Source organism: Perkinsus marinus (genome assembly GCF_000006405.1).
Source record: "Perkinsus marinus ATCC 50983 genomic scaffold scf_1104296971186, whole genome shotgun sequence".
In the NCBI taxonomy this organism is placed as follows: domain Eukaryota; phylum Perkinsozoa; order Perkinsida; family Perkinsidae; genus Perkinsus; species Perkinsus marinus.
In genome coordinates, this window is record NW_003202174.1 from 200,224 (window position 1) to 218,284 (window position 18,061).

General features: G+C 45.3%; 4 protein-coding genes across 4 annotated transcripts; 3 read left to right on the forward strand and 1 right to left on the reverse strand.

Moving 5' to 3' along the window:
- Positions 1-1,583: 1,583 nt before the first annotated feature.
- Pmar_PMAR006574 (hypothetical protein) lies at positions 1,584-7,921 on the reverse strand (the record flags this gene model as incomplete). The annotated part of the gene is made up of 12 exons (XM_002767136.1): positions 1,584-1,666; positions 2,276-2,378; positions 3,047-3,159; positions 3,370-3,432; positions 4,374-4,530; positions 4,604-4,665; positions 4,860-4,937; positions 5,081-5,165; positions 5,213-5,327; positions 6,001-6,126; positions 6,563-6,639; positions 7,862-7,921. 12 exons carry the CDS (start codon positions 7,919-7,921, stop codon positions 1,584-1,586), a joined length of 1,122 nt encoding a protein of 373 aa, XP_002767182.1.
- A 4,258-nt stretch (positions 7,922-12,179) lies between these two features.
- Pmar_PMAR006575 (centrin, putative) lies at positions 12,180-13,259 on the forward strand (the record flags this gene model as incomplete). The annotated part of the gene is made up of 4 exons (XM_002767137.1): positions 12,180-12,284; positions 12,475-12,613; positions 12,974-13,095; positions 13,159-13,259. Coding segments are annotated over 4 exons (467 nt in total), but the record flags the coding sequence as incomplete, so codon positions are not given.
- Positions 13,260-14,913: 1,654 nt separating this feature from the next.
- Pmar_PMAR006576 (hypothetical protein) lies at positions 14,914-15,310 on the forward strand (the record flags this gene model as incomplete). Its single annotated transcript, XM_002767138.1, has 3 exons — positions 14,914-15,065; positions 15,106-15,180; positions 15,229-15,310. The coding sequence occupies 3 exons, from the start codon at positions 14,914-14,916 to the stop codon at positions 15,308-15,310; spliced, it is 309 nt and encodes a 102-aa protein (XP_002767184.1).
- A 55-nt stretch (positions 15,311-15,365) lies between these two features.
- Pmar_PMAR006577 (conserved hypothetical protein) lies at positions 15,366-17,345 on the forward strand (the record flags this gene model as incomplete). The annotated part of the gene is made up of 9 exons (XM_002767139.1): positions 15,366-15,491; positions 15,997-16,062; positions 16,107-16,196; positions 16,241-16,321; positions 16,367-16,586; positions 16,634-16,791; positions 16,833-16,909; positions 16,951-17,096; positions 17,140-17,345. The coding sequence occupies 9 exons, from the start codon at positions 15,366-15,368 to the stop codon at positions 17,343-17,345; spliced, it is 1,170 nt and encodes a 389-aa protein (XP_002767185.1).
- Positions 17,346-18,061: the final 716 nt, after the last annotated feature.

Below are 18,061 nucleotides of genomic sequence, written 5' to 3' on the forward strand. Positions count from 1 at the left end.
CTCGCTATGCATAGTTTAGTACAGGTAGAGCAAGTAGATAGTAAACGTCTACTACATCCGATCTGGGTTATAGAAATCCCAGGACAACTATAAAGAATATACGGTATATTCTGAGGTATATTATATACCTCAAAACTTTTTCCAGAAAACGCGCTGAATTGAAAGAGAGAAAAATCGTATAGGTAACAAATAGAGTACCACCGGGTGAGATTATATGCGCGGACTGCTCCGCAACTGTCGCGTGAAACTCCACGATTGATGACAAATGGTTGTTCCTTTTATATTACTATATGTGATTTAAACACCAATTTCTCATGTGCTGAAACAGTTTACAAAAAAAAACATGCAACTCACTGACTCAAATTGAAGGCTGCGTCGCGCCATGCCGACGCTATCTCGCTATCGGATGATAATCTAGCGAACTCTCGAAATCGCCGGCTCTGAACGGAAACACAAGAGTGCCGGATTGCAGTTACTGCTACGCGATATGCCAATGGTCGACCACATGTGAGGAATACAATCGGTGACAATATGAAAATTCTGAGGGAATTTTGCAAATTTCTCGACACTTCTACCCAAATCCGTATGCGAACTCCTATGATCAGCTTCGGAAACTCCTGAGCTCAGCTGAGGAAAGCGAACATATATTCCTACTCCAACACTGCTGCTACACCCTACTGCAAAACCAAGCTCACCATCTGCTGACGTAGTTCTGGATTCACATTCTCCATTGCGTGGTCGTAGTAATCATATGATAACCGCTCAATCTGGGTACTCGTTATTTTAGGTAATCTCTCAGCAAGCTCCACAAGTATCTAAGAAAACAGTCGATTCCCGAAGAGGTTATTATCAAGGGAAAGCCGACGGACGATATTCACCTTTTCTATTGTGACTGCGTCACACGCGCCACTCGCGAGAGCTGCGAGGATCTGCGGCGTGCTCAAGTCAGACACTTCCAATGCAGACAGTGCGTTACCAAAGACCACTCCTGGAGAGAAAACAAATCACCAAGAAACGAAACTCCATCGAAACGGTGCTAGCGGAGTTGTATATTGCAACGCGGCCGATTTCGATCGCTATTTTTTCCATGACTACAAAGAGTTTGAAAACAGTGGAGGAATAAATAGGGCGGTGACTGAGTGAATATATTCACAGGAGTACGGTAGTCTCCATGCAAACACTAGGAGAACATTTCTCGGGAGGAATAATATCGAGCCGCGAAGTTTTCATATTGTCACCAACACATGTAGTTGACCATGTGCATATTTTACCACACAAATATACACCATAACTCATCTCCATCACACGCTGTGAGATCCACCAGCGTGATGAAATGAAACTCACGCAGAAGTTCTTTCGGATGGCGTTCTTTCATCGACATCACTTGTACCATACACTCAGCAGCCTCGCGTCCCACACTAGAGTGAACTGAAATAATTAACTACTCATCTGAAGAGGTATTCCATCTGTCATGCTTTTACGCGCTCTCCGATACACTTCCGCTCGAGGTGAGTGCGAGTCGTCCAGCTTTAGAAAAGGCAGGCACTTCACACACAGGGAAGGGTTGCGTTCGCTATCAGCGATTATTGCTCTACAAACTCGATCGCAATCCCAACCCAGAGCGTCGCTGGCCTTGAGCAGTTTGAGAAGCTCTTCTGAGGTATACCTATTGGAAAAACAAAGCGCAACTTCTGGAATAAAATAAAATTTGAAAACGCCTAGATAAATTTTCACCCTATCGAAGATAGACCCCGAATGACCAGGATGGGAAAATATGCACATGGTGAAAATTTCGAGGAAATTTTTATTAGTTTTTATTGGTGCAATTGTACAACAATTCCTCACTAGGATTCTATGGTGAGAAAACTCCCGAGCTCAGCCGAACAAAGCAAACATATATTGGAAATTCGGCCGTGCTATGGGAAACACTAGTGAAAAATATATTTCACGACTACTGCATAACGCGAATACTGAGTATTACGCCACTTCACGTAAAACGCGTTTAACTCCAGTGTAACACTAATAAAACTAGAAGCCTGACCTACGCAGTTTCCATCGATACTTCAACGATTTCGTCACGTAACCGTTGCAAATGCTCATCAGATATCCTCACACTGCGTAGTAGTCCATTATCATCTGCAAGTAAAAATTTTATAATGGAGTTTCACCCGTGATGTGAAAAACACTAGTGAAAAACATATTTCACAATTCACTTCGCGAAAAACGGGTGAAACTCCAATGAAGTTTTAATACCCACACACAGAGAGTTTCCTACCAGTATTAATATCAGCAGCTCGAACAGCTAATCGCAAGAGCTCCTCACTCGACAAGGCGCTGACCTTCACAGCATCGAAACAAACAGTTAGCAGTTGTGTCAACTAAAGCACATGTGTTGGTGACACTGTGAAAATTTTTTGAAAAACTCTTGGAATTTCCTGTTAGTTTCTGTACATTTCTACCCGAATTCGCATATAAACTCATATAATTAGTGAGGAAACTCCTGGAAAGCGAACATATATTCCAACACTGTGCGAAACACTTCGAGATGACATTCTGCGAATTTAAGGCTAGTACGACTACGGAACACTCTTAAAACATCGTCAACTGATTCATATTGTTATGAAGTTCGTATTACTCAAAGTTGACTTTCGAACCCCCACAAATTGAAAGTATAACTCCGCATAGCGGTGTATACCCATACTGTATAGTAGATATATACAGCGGAGTTTCACCCGCGATATGAAAAACACTACTAGTGTTACACTACTACTGACTACTGCATATCACCGCGAATATCGGCTATATTTTTCACCGAGTATTACACCACTTCACGTAAAACGGGTGGAACTCCGTAGTATACCGGATATAAAAACACCGAGCCTGGGGTTCGAACCGGAGACCTATGTCGCGTTACAAGGCTAAACATGACCGACAATCTAACCCATCAAGATTAAAAGTGAAGTTCGCTAAACCCTTGGCGAGCTCCACCACTTCATCGAGAAGGCCTAGTACTAATACCAAGTATTGAGTACCAACATAATCTCACCTCAGCAGCATGATCCCTCATTCTTTTCTGACTCATCCCTACGCAGGAATCATGCCCGAGGGAGCGGAAACCGCAAATAACGGTGATTAATGCACCGTTCGACAAGGGGGGCGCTGACAACAGCAGACTAGTGATATATTCACTCTTCTCAGCTGACCTCAGGAGTTTCCAAAGGGAATTTCGAGAGTGTGTCGAAACCAATGAGAATTTTCCCTAAGATTTTCTCAGAATTTTTATATTGTCACCAACACATGTAGTTGACCATGTGCATATTTCCTCCCAACCACACTGCTTCAGACTGCCATTCGAAAATGAGTTTTTACCCTGGCCGTCCTCTCCTTGTCGGACGAAGGCTGATATTCGCTTAGTCAATATTCCCAGTGCACCTGCGTGCAGAAAAGGAAATAAATTCAAATTTCGACTTTCTTAATTTGAGAATTTTCGGAAAAAAGATGAAAAACTTTCGGGAAAAAATCGGAAATTTCCCCTAAAATTTGAGGAAACCGCTCCCTGACTGCGCACAGTATATATGAACACCTTCGTTTCTCGTGCAACACTCGCAAGTATAAAACCACTCGTTAAAATCAAGAACCATGCTGCTAGGTATATTCCTAGCCCTCGACTACGTCGTTCTACCATGTTACCACAAATTGCTCAAGTATTTTCCCAAAAAGTAAAATGCCTTTCTATTTCGCGTATGGCCAACCTCATGTAGTGTGCAGTACATGTCGGCTCGGTGGTATGCAAATGTGAAAAAAATGGTTTCACCCACGATGTGAAAAAAAAACATATTTCACGACTACTGCATACCGCGAATATCGCGTTTTTCACCGAGTTTTACGCGTAAAACGGGTGAAACTCCGATGTGCGTTTTTTCGCAGATGCATTGTAAACATTGGTATGAGCATTGATGTCGTCATAGAAGTAACCATCTCAAATTGCAAGAGCAAGAACTTATCAACTATGTCATTCGCCGCGAAATGTGGGAAATATGCATGCGCTGTTGGTGACAACGAGGAAATTCCGAGGAAACCTAGGGAAAAATTTTTTAGCATTTTCCTAAAATTTCTACCCAAATTTCTATAATTAGTTACTAAAATCCCAAGTTCAGCCTGGGTAGCAAAACATATATCCCAACACTCTTTCTCACAATTCTGAGTGAAAGAGTGGAGTTCCACAACCCGTTTTACGCCAAGTGGCGTAAAACTCGGTGAAAAACGCGGTGATATGCAGTAGTCGTGAAATATGTTGTTCACTAGTGTTTTTCATATCACGGTCGTGAAACTCCAGTAATTTCCTAAAACAGATGTGGGATTCTTAATCTTACTGCTCGTCAAGCCAGGGGGTCCAACTTGAAAACGACAAAGGGCTTTCAAAGTTTTCCCAAATGCCGCCCCAGCCTCATCGTCTTTCGAAAGATGAAGGCCGTCACTCTGCCCTTCAGTGAGCATCAAGAGGAATCTATTAACCCACTCCTCGAACACCTGCATACAGCGTCGTCAACATAAATTGGTGCTCTTCAACGAGGTGCGGTATGGTAGAAATAATCACACCTACCACATCGTCTGCCAGTTTTATAGAATCCAAACATCCTGGAATCGCCATCAGTTGAGCAGTATCTGATCGCGACTTTTGAAAATTATTGCAATTCTATGGAGTTTCACCCGTGATATGAAAAACATATTCCACAACCCACTTCGCGAAAAACGCTTCTACCCGGCGAAGAAGTTTCTATCTACGGGAGTGTTCACTCCATATGGAGTGTTACGCCACTTAACGTAAAACGCGTCGTGAAAGTCCATTCCGAACTCACCTGCTTGTGGTACAATTACCTTGAGAAACAGATCGACGAGCTTATGCTGTGTCACCGAGTTTACAACAGTCAGTTCACCTGCTCAACAACTCTGTGACAAAGTGCACGAACTAGGCCAATTCGAGACGTGTATAACGAGCGGAGACGACGACACATTTACACGCGATCAGATCGCGCGCACTCTACGAAGAATGCTTATCGTCATCATCACCAACACGTACCCGCCGCGCGCAGTCCTTCTACTAAAAGGCCCATTTTTTGCAGCTCATTTCTTTGTCGCAATATCTGTCCCATTATCCGATCTCCCTAAACTCACGAGCTGTACATCCTCACACACACATTGTCGCACTCACCAGATGCCGCCTTCCCGGATGTACTTGCTTTATTCCTTTCAGTGCTTCTGCTACCCTCACCAGATTCCGCCCAGTAAGATTCTTATATCGTTCATTTTTGCGTAACGCTTCTGTTCTGAACATATTGGAGTTTCACGACCGTGATATGAAAAACATATTTCACGACTACTGCATATCACCGCGAACATCGCGTTTTTCACCGAGTATTACGCCACTTCACGTAAAACTCCATCGAAAAGTGGTGTAATACTCCATGTGAAAATCGCGATATTCGCTATATGAAATGAATCGAAAACACTTGGCGAATTACAGCAAACACTGCCAGGTGACAGTACATGGTGCCCAGTACCGTGCGTGATCAGTACAGTACGAGTACCCGGATAACTTCTGTCCGGGTACTCCTACTGTACTGATCTGTCCATCGGACAGATCACCTTATACCTCCTAATAGTAATGGAGTTGCACCCGTTTTACGCGAAGTGAAATGTGCTTTTCACATCACAGGTGAAACTCCAATAATACAGCTATAGCCCTAATAGAGCAAGCTACCAATGCCAGAACGGGATTGAGCACGAAAGAAGGCAGTTTATGCCACGTAAAACACATACCACGTGTTTTACGCGTTATTCACAGCTAACATGCGTTTTTCGCAAAGTGGAATGTAAACTATGTTTTTCACTAGTGTTCTTCATATCACTTGTGAACGTTAACTCCTGAGTCCAGATCAAACTCTTCCATTTTTCCAACGATCGCATCCAACTGCGCATATTTTTCCTCACTGAACTCACATTGCTTTAGCAGCATCATTGCTCCTGAGTAATCTCAACACCGACATACTCCAAATCAGCCGACCCAACTGAACGTTCGTCAAGCGGTCGAATCTCTCAGGATCTTCGATGAAGTAATTCAAAATTCTGAAAACGAACATAATACAGAAACAACGAACGATTATCGTTGGGTAAATTACGTAACCTCATTTTTCCAGTGTCACCAGTATCAATGGAGTTTCAAATCCCGTTTTACGTGAAGTGGCGAAAACGCGGTGAAAAACGCGGTGATATTCGCGGTGATATGCAGCAGTCGTGAAATATGTTTTTCATATCACGGTCGTAAAACCCCAGTAATACATAGTTTTGCAGTCTATAGTGTGAACCATATCTTCATGCGAAGTAATATTTTCAACGTCTTAAATTTCCCAACGCTCGAATGTCAACTTTTGATGACAATGCTAATCGATTGAGAACATTCCTAAAACATTTCGCACTCTTTAAAATTGAATAACGCTTCCCGTAATATACCGCTCGAAATGAAGCCATCGAGGAAATCAAAACTCCACCCTGGAGGAGTTACCTCACTGGCACTCCGCGTTTAACGAGCTCTTCACACTTCCGTTTGGGTATGTGATGAACAGCACACTCTGCGAAGGCCTATATAACAATGAAAATTCACGACCGTGATATGAAAAACACATTTCATATTTCACTTTGCGAATACGTAAAACGCGTGATAGCCGGTGAAAATCGCGTTTTTCACATGGAGTAATACGTCACTTCACGAAAGCGGCGTGAAACTCCAATGATCATATTCCTTCGATTTGGAGTAGCACAAAAAAATACAGAAAGTGAGTTAGACTAGAACCGACTGAGAAAGTTTGAGGAAAATTGGATTCTCTTTACCTACACAGTGTTGGAGTAGGAATATATGTAATCGCTTTCCTCAGCTGCTGAGCTCAGGAGTTTCCTATACAGTGTTGGAGTAGGAATATATGTAATCGCTTTCCTCAGCTGCTGAGCTCAGGAGTTTCCTATACAGTGTTGGAGTAGGAATATATGTAATCGCTTTCCTCAGCTGCTGAGCTCAGGAGTTTCCTATACAGTGTTGGAGTAGGAATATATGTAATCGCTTTCCTCAGCTGATCTCAGGAGTTTCCTATACAGTGTTGGAGTAGGAATATATGTAATCGCTTTCCTCAGTTGCTGAGCTCAGGAGTTTCCTATACAGTGTTGGAGTAGGAATATATGTAATCGCTTTCCTCAGCTGAGCTCAGGAGTTTCCTATACAGTGTTGGAGTAGGAATATATGTAATCGCTTTCCTCAGCTGCTGAGCTCAGGAGTTTCCTATACAGTGTTGGAGTAGGAATATATGTAATCGCTTTCCTCAGCTGCTGAGCTCAGGAGCTTCCTATACAGTGTTGAAGTAGGAATATATGTAATCGCTTTCCTCAGCTGCTGAGCTCATGTGTTTCCTATACAGTGTTGAAGTAGGAATATATGTAATCGCTTTCCTCAGCTGCTGAGCTCAGGAGTTTCCTATACAGTGTTGAATTAGGAATATATGTAATCGCTTTCCTCAGCTGCTGAGCTCAGGAATTTCCTATACAGTGTTGAAGTAGGAATATATGCTCTCTTTCCTCAGCTGAGTTCACGAGTTCAAAAAGTTAATTATAGGAGTTTATATACAAACTCAGGTAGAAATATGCGGAAACCAATACGACGAATTCCCCAAAAATTGTCACCAACACATGCACTTGTCCATGTTCATATTTTCCCACAACATTGGAGTTTCACCCGTTTTACGTGAAGTGGCGATATGCAGTAGTCGTGAAATGTGTTTTACATATCACGGTCGTTAAACTCCATTGGACTTACGTAAGTCAAATCGCACATGTCGAATACGCGACGACTAGGCTTATGCTCATCCTCCAGCATTCCAGTTGAATCCAGCAAATCGCCGGCTTCGGTCAGTGTTCGCTTCCACAAAGAATAGTGTACTGCAAATAGGAAATTAACGAGCAGCAAATCACTATGGCAACACTACGGAACCGTACAGCCATCTCACAAACACATACCAGTTATGCGCTTGCGACAAGCACTTCATAACACATGATATAACGCGCGATCAGACTAGAGGCACAATCTACCGCAGTCGTTGATACAGGCAATACGCACTGTCGTAGTCTGAATTTTCAGTTATTTTTTTGACACTTCTAGGTCCTCGAGGAACACATGCCTCCCCTCCCCCTTCTTGGGACGTGTGTGAGCGCCAGTACGGGAAAATATGCGTTCACGGAAATTCTGAGGAAATTTTTTCGGAATTTTTTTCTAAATTTCTATACACTTCTACCCGTCGAGCTCGTACGACTAAAAAGACTTTAGCAAAATTTTCCATAATTTTTCCCTCGCGATTTTTACATTGTCACAAACACACGTCGTCGAGCATGTGTAAATTTTCCCATACTAGTGAGAGCACCAGAATTATTCCGCATATATGGATTCTACTTTTCTCAGTGCACTTTGTTGCCTACCGTTATTCGCTCCTTTTTCCGATGTAGTATTATCCTTCTTCACACACTCCGGGCAATACTTTAACCATTCAATGGGTATTCGCTTATTAGTACTAAACAACACACATGGTAGTAGTCGTCATTCTAAGAACAACCTACATATCCTCTCCAGCTACCACATGCGGAGCTGCGACTGTAGAATAGACTCGCAAGAAGGTCCGTCGTGCCTGCATGTGGAGGGAGGCATCGTCAGGCTTCGTACAGTGATCCTATGCACCGGTAAGGACATTTGCAGGAACTACACCTATTCAATCTCAAATTCAGCAATTGAAAGAACAAATTTGGCGAAAGAAATGTAGTTGACACGAAGTCCCGGTGATATCGTGTACGTTTCCCTCAAGTGTGCTCTGAAGTTTCGAAATCCGTTTTACGTGAAGTGGCGTAGAACTCGGTGAAAAACGCGATATTCGCGGTGATATGCAGTAGTCGTGAAATGTGTTTTTCATATCACGGTCGTGAAACTCTGTTATTCTCGACGTCCTTGGAGTTTGCAAGGCTCCATTCTTCGTTACTTCGCGCATTTTCTGTGGGTTCGCTGATTCCTTCACTAATTCACCAACGACTACATCAGTTGAGCTCTCAAGGCACATATCATTCGGAATGTCATCGCTCATGTATCTTGCATGAGAATTTCAAATTGCTTCATTTGAAACCGACAGGCAAAATTTCAAGTCAGTCAAATTGCATGAAAATTGCAGTAAACGCGCAGCTTTATCTGGGGCGACGTTCAATAGACCTCTCCTGAGTTCTAAGAGCGCTCCCAAGAAATGGGGTAGAAATGTACAGAAACCAAGCAGAATTTCCCCAAACTTCCACATAACTTTCGTATTGTCACCATATTATGTGGTTGCCTATGTGCATATTTTCCCACACTGGGGAGTGGGAAAATACGACCTATCTGAGCGCTGTGCCCTCATCAAAGGGCCAACACGAGCGCGTACGCGGCGAACATGAAGAAATGCGCTCCTCTCAACTAGTTGGGATTAAAAAACGAGGAGTGTAAGCAGTAACACAATCCTCACAATCGAGGGATTGTAGTTTTAAATCATATAGCTTTTTGTGGTATATAATAGTATTCTTGTAATCTGAGTTTATCCCTTCTCTTAGGATATACTCCTGATATGACCTCGTCCTTGCTCGAATAGGGCCGCATTAGCCGAACGAGGAGCTTGGGGGCGCAGAAAATATTGGGCCAGAGGGAGAAAATCTTGGGCGCGCGAGAGACGAGGGGAACGGACCTCGCCAGGATCAATCAGTGATAGGTTGTAGCACCTTTCCAAGGCCCAAAAACAACCCGTAATACGCTTTCTTTATAAGGCACGTCGATGGCTCGGGAGGAATTATTTCATCGACTTCATGTTGTTACTAAGCTTGCGGAGAGACCCTCTTTCCAGTAGACCTTTTTCCATTTCACGGCTCCGATGATGGCATGAGTGATTCAAAAAAGGTGTGTTTGGATGAGTTATCTAGCTATGCTCAAAGCATCAACATGCATCAAGCCTGCATTCTTGAAAAGAACTTTATATAGAGCGTTTAAGACTACTGCGATTCTATCGGACACGACGGGGAAGCCCTTAGTAGTTATCTCTATCGCATATCAATGAGCAGAGAGACGACGATATTCCCCTGCCGAACGAGCCCAACGGAACCTGATGTTCTGGTGGCGTGCACACAATCGCCTCGCGGTGATGCACGGAGAGCAATTCCTAGTAGGTCTGCATGGATAATCGTCATCGACACTTGCACAGAGAGTTGCCATCGCTGAGGATCTATCCTCAGAGCGGTCTGGAGAAACGTCCAGTACGGATAGAGATGGAGCGAATTTGTTCAAGGAAGCATGCAGGAGACTGGGAAAGAGCTCAGAAGGTTGGTGAACCAGAATTCTCGATGGATAGAGAGAATACGAGTCGTATTATACGTTTGGAAGACATAGCTTTCGAGCTTTATTTCAAATAACCAGATGTACGACTATTCGACTGAATAACCGGTTTCATATGTAGAGCTTCTTGATGGAACACCGGGCAGCCGCCGAGACGCGGGTCCTTGGTGACCGCAATGTCTTGCTGTTACACATAAACTCAACGGCGATCAATGAGGTGTGGATATGTAGGTTTGACAGAGGACAAGAGAAGTGCGACAATTGGGTTGGCTATAGAGAATCGGATGTACTGGAGATAGAGATTGTACAAAGCCTTATTTCGGAAGGCCGCCTTGAAGAGGGCCTCTTCGAGGTCTCAAGCATGAAGCGGCTGGATCTTTGCTAACTCGATTCCGAAAGGCCGCCGTAATAACCTAAATTAGAGCTCCAGCTTCCTTCAACGTATGCCTCTAGGGCTTGGAAATATCTGTCTTTACGGCGGTAGGGAGGGCGAAACCTTTTCTCTACTCCTCTTGTACAGCTGAGGAGTCGGGTTTTCATTCAAGCACCTCCTCGAGGTTGCATCACGAGTGCGCAAGGAAATCTTGCGCACTTAAAACATGATACGTTATGATACTTGACGTATCGGAGTATAATTCACCAAAGACCTCAGAGATAGTACAAACGGAGGAGAGACAAGCGGGAAGATGGAGAAAAACGCGTGCTCCATTTTTGGGCTCCGTTCCTTCATCCATCTGCTACCTAGGATCTAGTACTGGAGAAGGGAACTCCAATACCGCGAATACAATATTCTCTTATGGGGCCGGTATGCCACGCATTCTGTGGGTCTCGAAACTCCACGACATGATTCGATTCTTTCATGGGGCCGGTATGCCACACATTCTGTGGGTCTCAAAACTCCACAACATGATCCGATTCTCCTATGGGGCCGGTATGCCACACGTTCTATCTTCCCCCTATCCACAGCGTGCTGTGACTTTAGTAGCGATAGCAGTGCTACTCGGGCCACTTGGGCGTATGCTTCCACTCCTCGATACTGTCTCGTTTGTTAGAGGAGACGAAATGGCAACGATATTTCAAGGAACAATGGCTTGATGGTCGCGGGACATTAGCGAACCTGTCGGACAAGGATTGGGAGAAACTGGACATCCCAATCGGCCTTCGCGTCGAGTTGCGCAAGTGTGAATGCTTGAGCCTCATAGCCTCAGAGAAGGGTTTTCAGACTGGTGTCGGAACCTGATAAACCTGTCCGGATCGTGAAGCAATCACGCTCCTCATCAGGTGAGCGATCTAACCACTACATTGCGCAATTGCACCTTAGACCAGTGTTGCTAGCGCCACACAAATGTGGATTCAGGTTCGAAGGAATCTTTTGCGAACGGCAGGCTTGGCGGGTAACTCGGCTTTGGTTGTCCAGACTCGAGAGGTATCTCACGTTGAGTACAGGCTATCAGGTTCAGGAACTTCGAGTCACCGGGATGGGGAGGTGTTGATTTCTCTAATAAACTCACCGAGATGCACAACAAGAAGGAAATGAATGTCAGCATGTCAGCTCCAATGCATTTCCCCGTATCTATGTGGTATCTGTTATTGGACTGAATGCGTAGCTCCGTCGTGACCTTGCGACTCCCCTATTTAGACGTTGTGATGGTCCGTTTAGCGACCCGCCACTTTCTCAAGACCTTCAATATATATGGTGTATACTACACTGCGAGCTGATCTATTCACGTCAATAGTCATTCAGGCAATTATAGAGGAGTTCCGCAACAAGCTGAAATCACGAAAGCCAGGAGATATCTATAGCCTAGGCAGATTGTTCCGCAGACTCGACGACGACGGAGACCGGAAAGTGAGGACGAGTCTGTAGCCAGCTGCTTCAACAAACGAAATGCAATCGAATTTGCTCGTTCATTTGAAATGGATCACTTCGCGAAAGTCCGCAACTGGAGTGACCTCAGACTCTCGAGTTGAGAGTCACGAGTTCGGCATCTCCGAATAACTTCACAAAAGTACTCCGACCCTTCTGTTTGATCCGTCAGTTGAATAACGACGAGTTTGAGAAGCTCCTTCGAGAAATCGGCATTCGCAATCAGCAGGTGTGCGCGCTACTTTTCCAGCGCTTTGACACTGACTTATCCGGCACAGTTGACTATGATGAATTCCTCAGGGCCATTCGTGGTGAGTTCGTTCGACTCATGTATACCGGGACTGCCTTTTCGAGAATGCTTCATATACCGCACTCGTGATGGAAGTGTCTAATCGGACATTCGTAGCCTCTTTCAGATGTGATTACTATGTGTTTTTGTTTCTATAAAACAGATGAGCGATGAAAATCCGTGCCGGAGAAATTGCTAGTTTCAACCAGCTCATATCGTAGCTTACAGTGTTAGATCACCACTTCGATTGTGATTATTCATGATGGCGCCACATGGTTCAGAACATCCCTGCGGAAGATCAATTTATATCAGCTCATCTGGTCGCTGGAGCTCTGGCGTTTAGCTCACGATCACCGACGATATCCATATCAGTACTGATCAGGCAAGATGAGCAACCGTCGAAGAGAGGCAGCCGCGGCTGTTTTCGACCATCTCGATTCTAATGGAGATGGATTGCTGACTTCAGAGGATGTCAATTGTGTCAACCCATCGAATCATCCCGATGTAAACATGCGAGAACATTTTCTCGGGACTATGTTGAAATGACTCATTGGTCATCATTCACAGGTCAAAGCTGGCATCAGGCGTCCAGAGGATATATTCGCCGAAGTTATGCAAGTTTTTGACGCTAATGACGATGGAAGAGTGTCCCTTGAAGAATGGCTTGAGTGAGTTGGTTTGATGAATATCGACTCATTAGCTGTCGCTTCTGAAGTCCAAATTTTTACAAAGGCAAAGCCTTGTTGATGCAGCATGAGAGCCTCGTTCCACTGAAAGATATCTGAAAGTCTGACGAAATCATCATTTCGCTCACATGATCAGCGGAGGCTGAACATCTGACAGATATTATTTGTTGAACCGCTCAACTTCATCGTACTCTTCTGTTTTCACTAGCATACTCGGGAGATGGGGAGAGTAGCGTACAGCTCGGGTTCAGTCCAAAATGAAAGTGCCCCGTTTCTCGGTATGGAAGCGACCTACCCAAGATGTCTAATCATTGAACGACAGTTTCTCGCGAGTAATTTTCTTAGGCTACTGTATCAGGTATTATGAGGCTGTTAGCGCTTCTATTGATGACGATGAGATTTTCATTCACATGTTGAAGAACGTCTGGAAGATGCCTGGGTCGGATGGAGACATGGCCGATAAATATCGTGCACGCATGCTCAGGGAGTCTCCCACTGGCTTGTGGTGACTCACCGCGAGTAGCCGCCTTCCATTGGTCAGCTCAACGTTCTCGGGTGGATGATTATCATGTTGGTGCTTCTTTTCATAGAATAACATGTTCTGCAGTATCAGTCTCGAGTTGTCCTTTGGGCATAGTTGTGCGTATTAGCAGAGTCAATACAGTAGCACACCTGATACACATCGGTTCAATCAAACACGGGACATGCATCAATGCATCGCGCACGCGACTTCATCAGTGTGACTGATCACACGAGACGGGTAGATAGATAAATCTTACATCGAAATTCGAGGTCGGCATCCACTTGATAACCCTTCACATGGAATTCAAGGATCGACCATGAAAGGACACTCTACCATGTGGGAGGGATGTGCACAAAGCACGATGGAGAGCAGAACTCGTATTCTCTTGTGAGAACGATTCAATTTGTGTTGAGGTCTTATAACAAAGTTAAGTTACAGGCTTGTGTCTTTCGTTGTGCTACGGAAAGCAACTCTGTGATGCGGACAACAAATGCAGTATCAGTCATATTATATTCTGTATTGGTCTCACGTAGACTAGGATTTAAAGAATGGAAGCCGAGTCGTGCCACTGAACGAGAGAGTCAACGCATCAGATAGCATTCTAACATCCCTGTTATGTTTCTATGAGTGAGACCTAGTGTATTACCGAGTATGATGCCCCTTGGGTCGAGCATCTCAGTATTTTCTCACTATTAAACGGTATAACTTATACCGTTTAAGAACCCACTTCCACCGAGAATTGAACCCGGGATGCTCAACTAGCAGAGGTTATCACTAACCATTAGAGAAGATATGCTCACACATCTCACCCGATCCGCTACGCACAGCGCCTTTAATATATATTCTACACACCGGAGTGTTTTTGGCCACACCGGTGAGATTCGATGACAGTCGGTGAAGTGTCCCACTTAACAAAATCTAACAGTTTCATCCCGCCCGTGAGTGCCTCAATTGCGCCCTTGACGCCGATTGGAGCATGATAGGCTCTCGCCGGTCATATTTATTCATGCTGAGGCGAACTCCTTCAAGAAGATAATCTGAGTTTGTAAGAATATTCTAAAGGAAGTCTTTTTGTAGGTTTTCCAGTTTTCCATCGGCCTCTCGCCTTCTACCATGTCCGAGTGGTCTCCTCGCGCTGATGAGTCCGGTTCAAGCGTTGACAGCGATAATGATTATGAAACTTTCGTGAATTCTCTGCGACATCAGTCCATCGGCGAGAACGAGAGGGTCACTGTTCCTTACGATGGTTCCTCGAGAAAGCTTGTGTATGGATTCGGCCTGAAATTGCAATCATTCTTCGTCTAGGTACTGCGATTTCACCGCATCAGGCCGTAGTGTGTCTGCCATCGAGGAGTTCATTACCGCTACTGTGTGCCCCACGTGAGTGCCCACTTCTTCTGAGCAAAGTGGATTATTAGCTTCCCGTAGATACGCCAACACTCACTCGCTGGCCTCCGCAACTGCACGTCAAACGATGCACTACCGCGAAGAGGCCGAGACAAAGTCGTGAATATTCAACTGCACTACGGAGATCTGTGAGCTATTGCACGAGTTAATACGTTGTGATGGGCCGTTGCTCAGTTATTTTCTGCGGCGCTGGGGCTACAGGGGCCATCACTAAGTTTGTCGATATCATGTGCCGTAGTCGGGTCTTCGCTACTCCGACATCACGAAAGGGACGCCGTCGTGCGGTAAGTGTTGGAGGAATATAAGTTCACTTCCCTCAGCTTCGCTCACGAGTTTTCTCACTGAGTTAAGAAGTTAACACTAACAAACTCGAGTAGAAATGTACATTAACCAATGAGAATTTCCGAAAATTTCCTCGGAATTTCTATGTTGTCATCGACACATGTAGTTGGCCGTGTGCATACTCTTTTCACACTGTGCGGTGAAGTCGTCGCATTTACTCGCACCAGACTGGCTTACCATTCTGTAGGTTCTGATAATCGATCCTGTTGCCCACCATAGTTCAGTCCTGCCATTCCGGGAATTGGCTTTGAGATATCCGCTTGCCCACATTACTCGTTCGAGAGCTGGTGAGCTCGACAATCCTCCATCGTTCTAGCACTGTTCTATTTCTCAGTACCGGGATCTTTCGTCAAGCGGTTCAGCGGGGACAAGTCTGCAGAAGTTGAAGTCGAGCTAGTTGTGCGAAATCCTACTTTCTCATTCAGCACTATACTTTTATCGCTTCAGACTCTCCCTCTGGATTCAATTAAAGGAACTGCCTCGATAAACGGTTTGGAAGAAGTCTTGAAGAAAGTCAGCTGCTGGTGAGAGTCTTTCGTGCTGATGATTATTGGCAGGTTGCGGCCTTTAATCGTCATCATCATGATTTCACTGTCCCCGTGGTCATCCTGTCCGCATGTAGCAACGTCACTGGTGCGCGACTTGATGTATTCCACATCCTATTCTGGCTTGTTACACTGCCTTGGTCCAGATCCCAGCTGTGTCAACTTTAATTCATCAATATAACGGACTCGCTGCATGGGACTTGGCGGCTATCGCTGCTCACAACAAGGTGCCGATCTTCTCAAGGTGACCAGACCCATCAGATGCTGCTTAGGTTGATATGAATTCTCCTTCTCACCCTAACGGTTACATGGACTTCGCTTTTGTATCTCCTCATAAGCTTCTCGGTGGCCCCGGCAGTAGCGGTCTTCTGCTGTGCAAGAAGAAGCATCAGACCAACGCCGTGCCCGCTGTATGTGGTGGAGGAGTTGTTCTTTACGTTAGTCGTCGCGGCCATCACTATCTTGGCAATTTGGAAGAACGAGAGGAAGCCGGTGAGCAGCAACTTGTATCACTCTCCCAATACGTCGTACCGCTCCAGGCACTCCGGACATCCTCGGGTGTATTAGAACCGGAGCCATTTACCATTTACACAGAATGGTCGGAATAGAGAGAATAGCTTCTTCCGAGCAGAGAATGGCCGACTATCTCGCCCATAGGATCAGAGCCCACAGCAAGGTTCATGTTGTCGGTCCCAAGGTGAGTTGAAATACCCATCGTTGCCGCCATTGTTCGTCAAGGATCGATCTCACTGTGCTGGCATCATTTCCTTCAATGTTCTATATAACGAGACGGATACTGCGACGAAGCATGGCTTGTACGGAGCTGAGCTTCTACTGTGCTGTGACGTTGCTTCAGGTATCTGCATTACAATTTCGTAGGAGCTGTGTTGAACGATGTGTTCGGAATTCAAGCAAGAGGAGGTTGCGCCTGCGCAGGCCCCTATGGCGAGGCTCTCCTCGGCCTCAACTGCGGCAGTGCTGAAAGGTTCGAGGAAGCTCTTGGTATGTTGCTCGTCATGCGTCGGTTTAACGCGGTTTCTCTCAGATGATACGCGCTATGAGATCTTCAAGCCTGGCTTTGTCCGAGTGGGAGTGCACTTCACGATGACTCAAGAAGAAGTTGATTTCGTTGCTGATGCGATACTGTGGATAGCCGATAATGGCTGGAAGCTACTCCCTTCGTACACCTACAAGATTATGTCGGGCGAGTGGTATCATATTAAGAGAGACTCGCATCAGATGCTGAAGTAGGGCCTTCGACACAAGTCATCAATCACATATGTCTGTTCAGGAAACTATCTGACGCGCTGAGCCCAGCCGCCTTCTTGATCAAGCCTGATGACAGCTCTCTCGGCAACGGGTCGACCAGACATAGCACGGGCTCTTCGCGTCGTCTGAGCACGTCGACTACTGGAAGGCACAGCGAAGACTACGGCGGTGATGGTTTGCACGCTGCCATTCATAAAGCCGATGTGCTGTGCGCTGTTGTGGTGGACGAAGTGAACTTGTTTATGGGGCCGGTGCGTTTTGTAGGGTCTCCCTGTTAGGCTCGCCGAACCAAACTAGAGCTGCCACTGCTCGATCCGGATGTCGCCGACCTTCTGTGGTTCGCGCATCCTATTGATACCAAGTGGTCCATCATACAATCGTTAACCACTGGTCATACACTTATTCCACAAGTCTGCGTTGACCCGGAGTGCTCCGAGATTTTCGAAACCGCTAGTATTCGCGGGAAGAAGCGTCTCAGGTGGTTCATTTGTATCTGTTGGTAATTGTATTATTCGTTCAGGCCTGAGGAGAGTATTTTCAATATTCGATGTTGGAGTGACGGAGTGGAGCCACCAGAAAGTGCAAGAGAGGTGACAAGGAGTGCTACGCCAGTGTTATAGAAAGCAGCGTTTTGTTTAGGCTGCTCGTAATCGTCAATCAATGGCGAAGATGATGTTGAAGATGATGTGGCTCAAAGT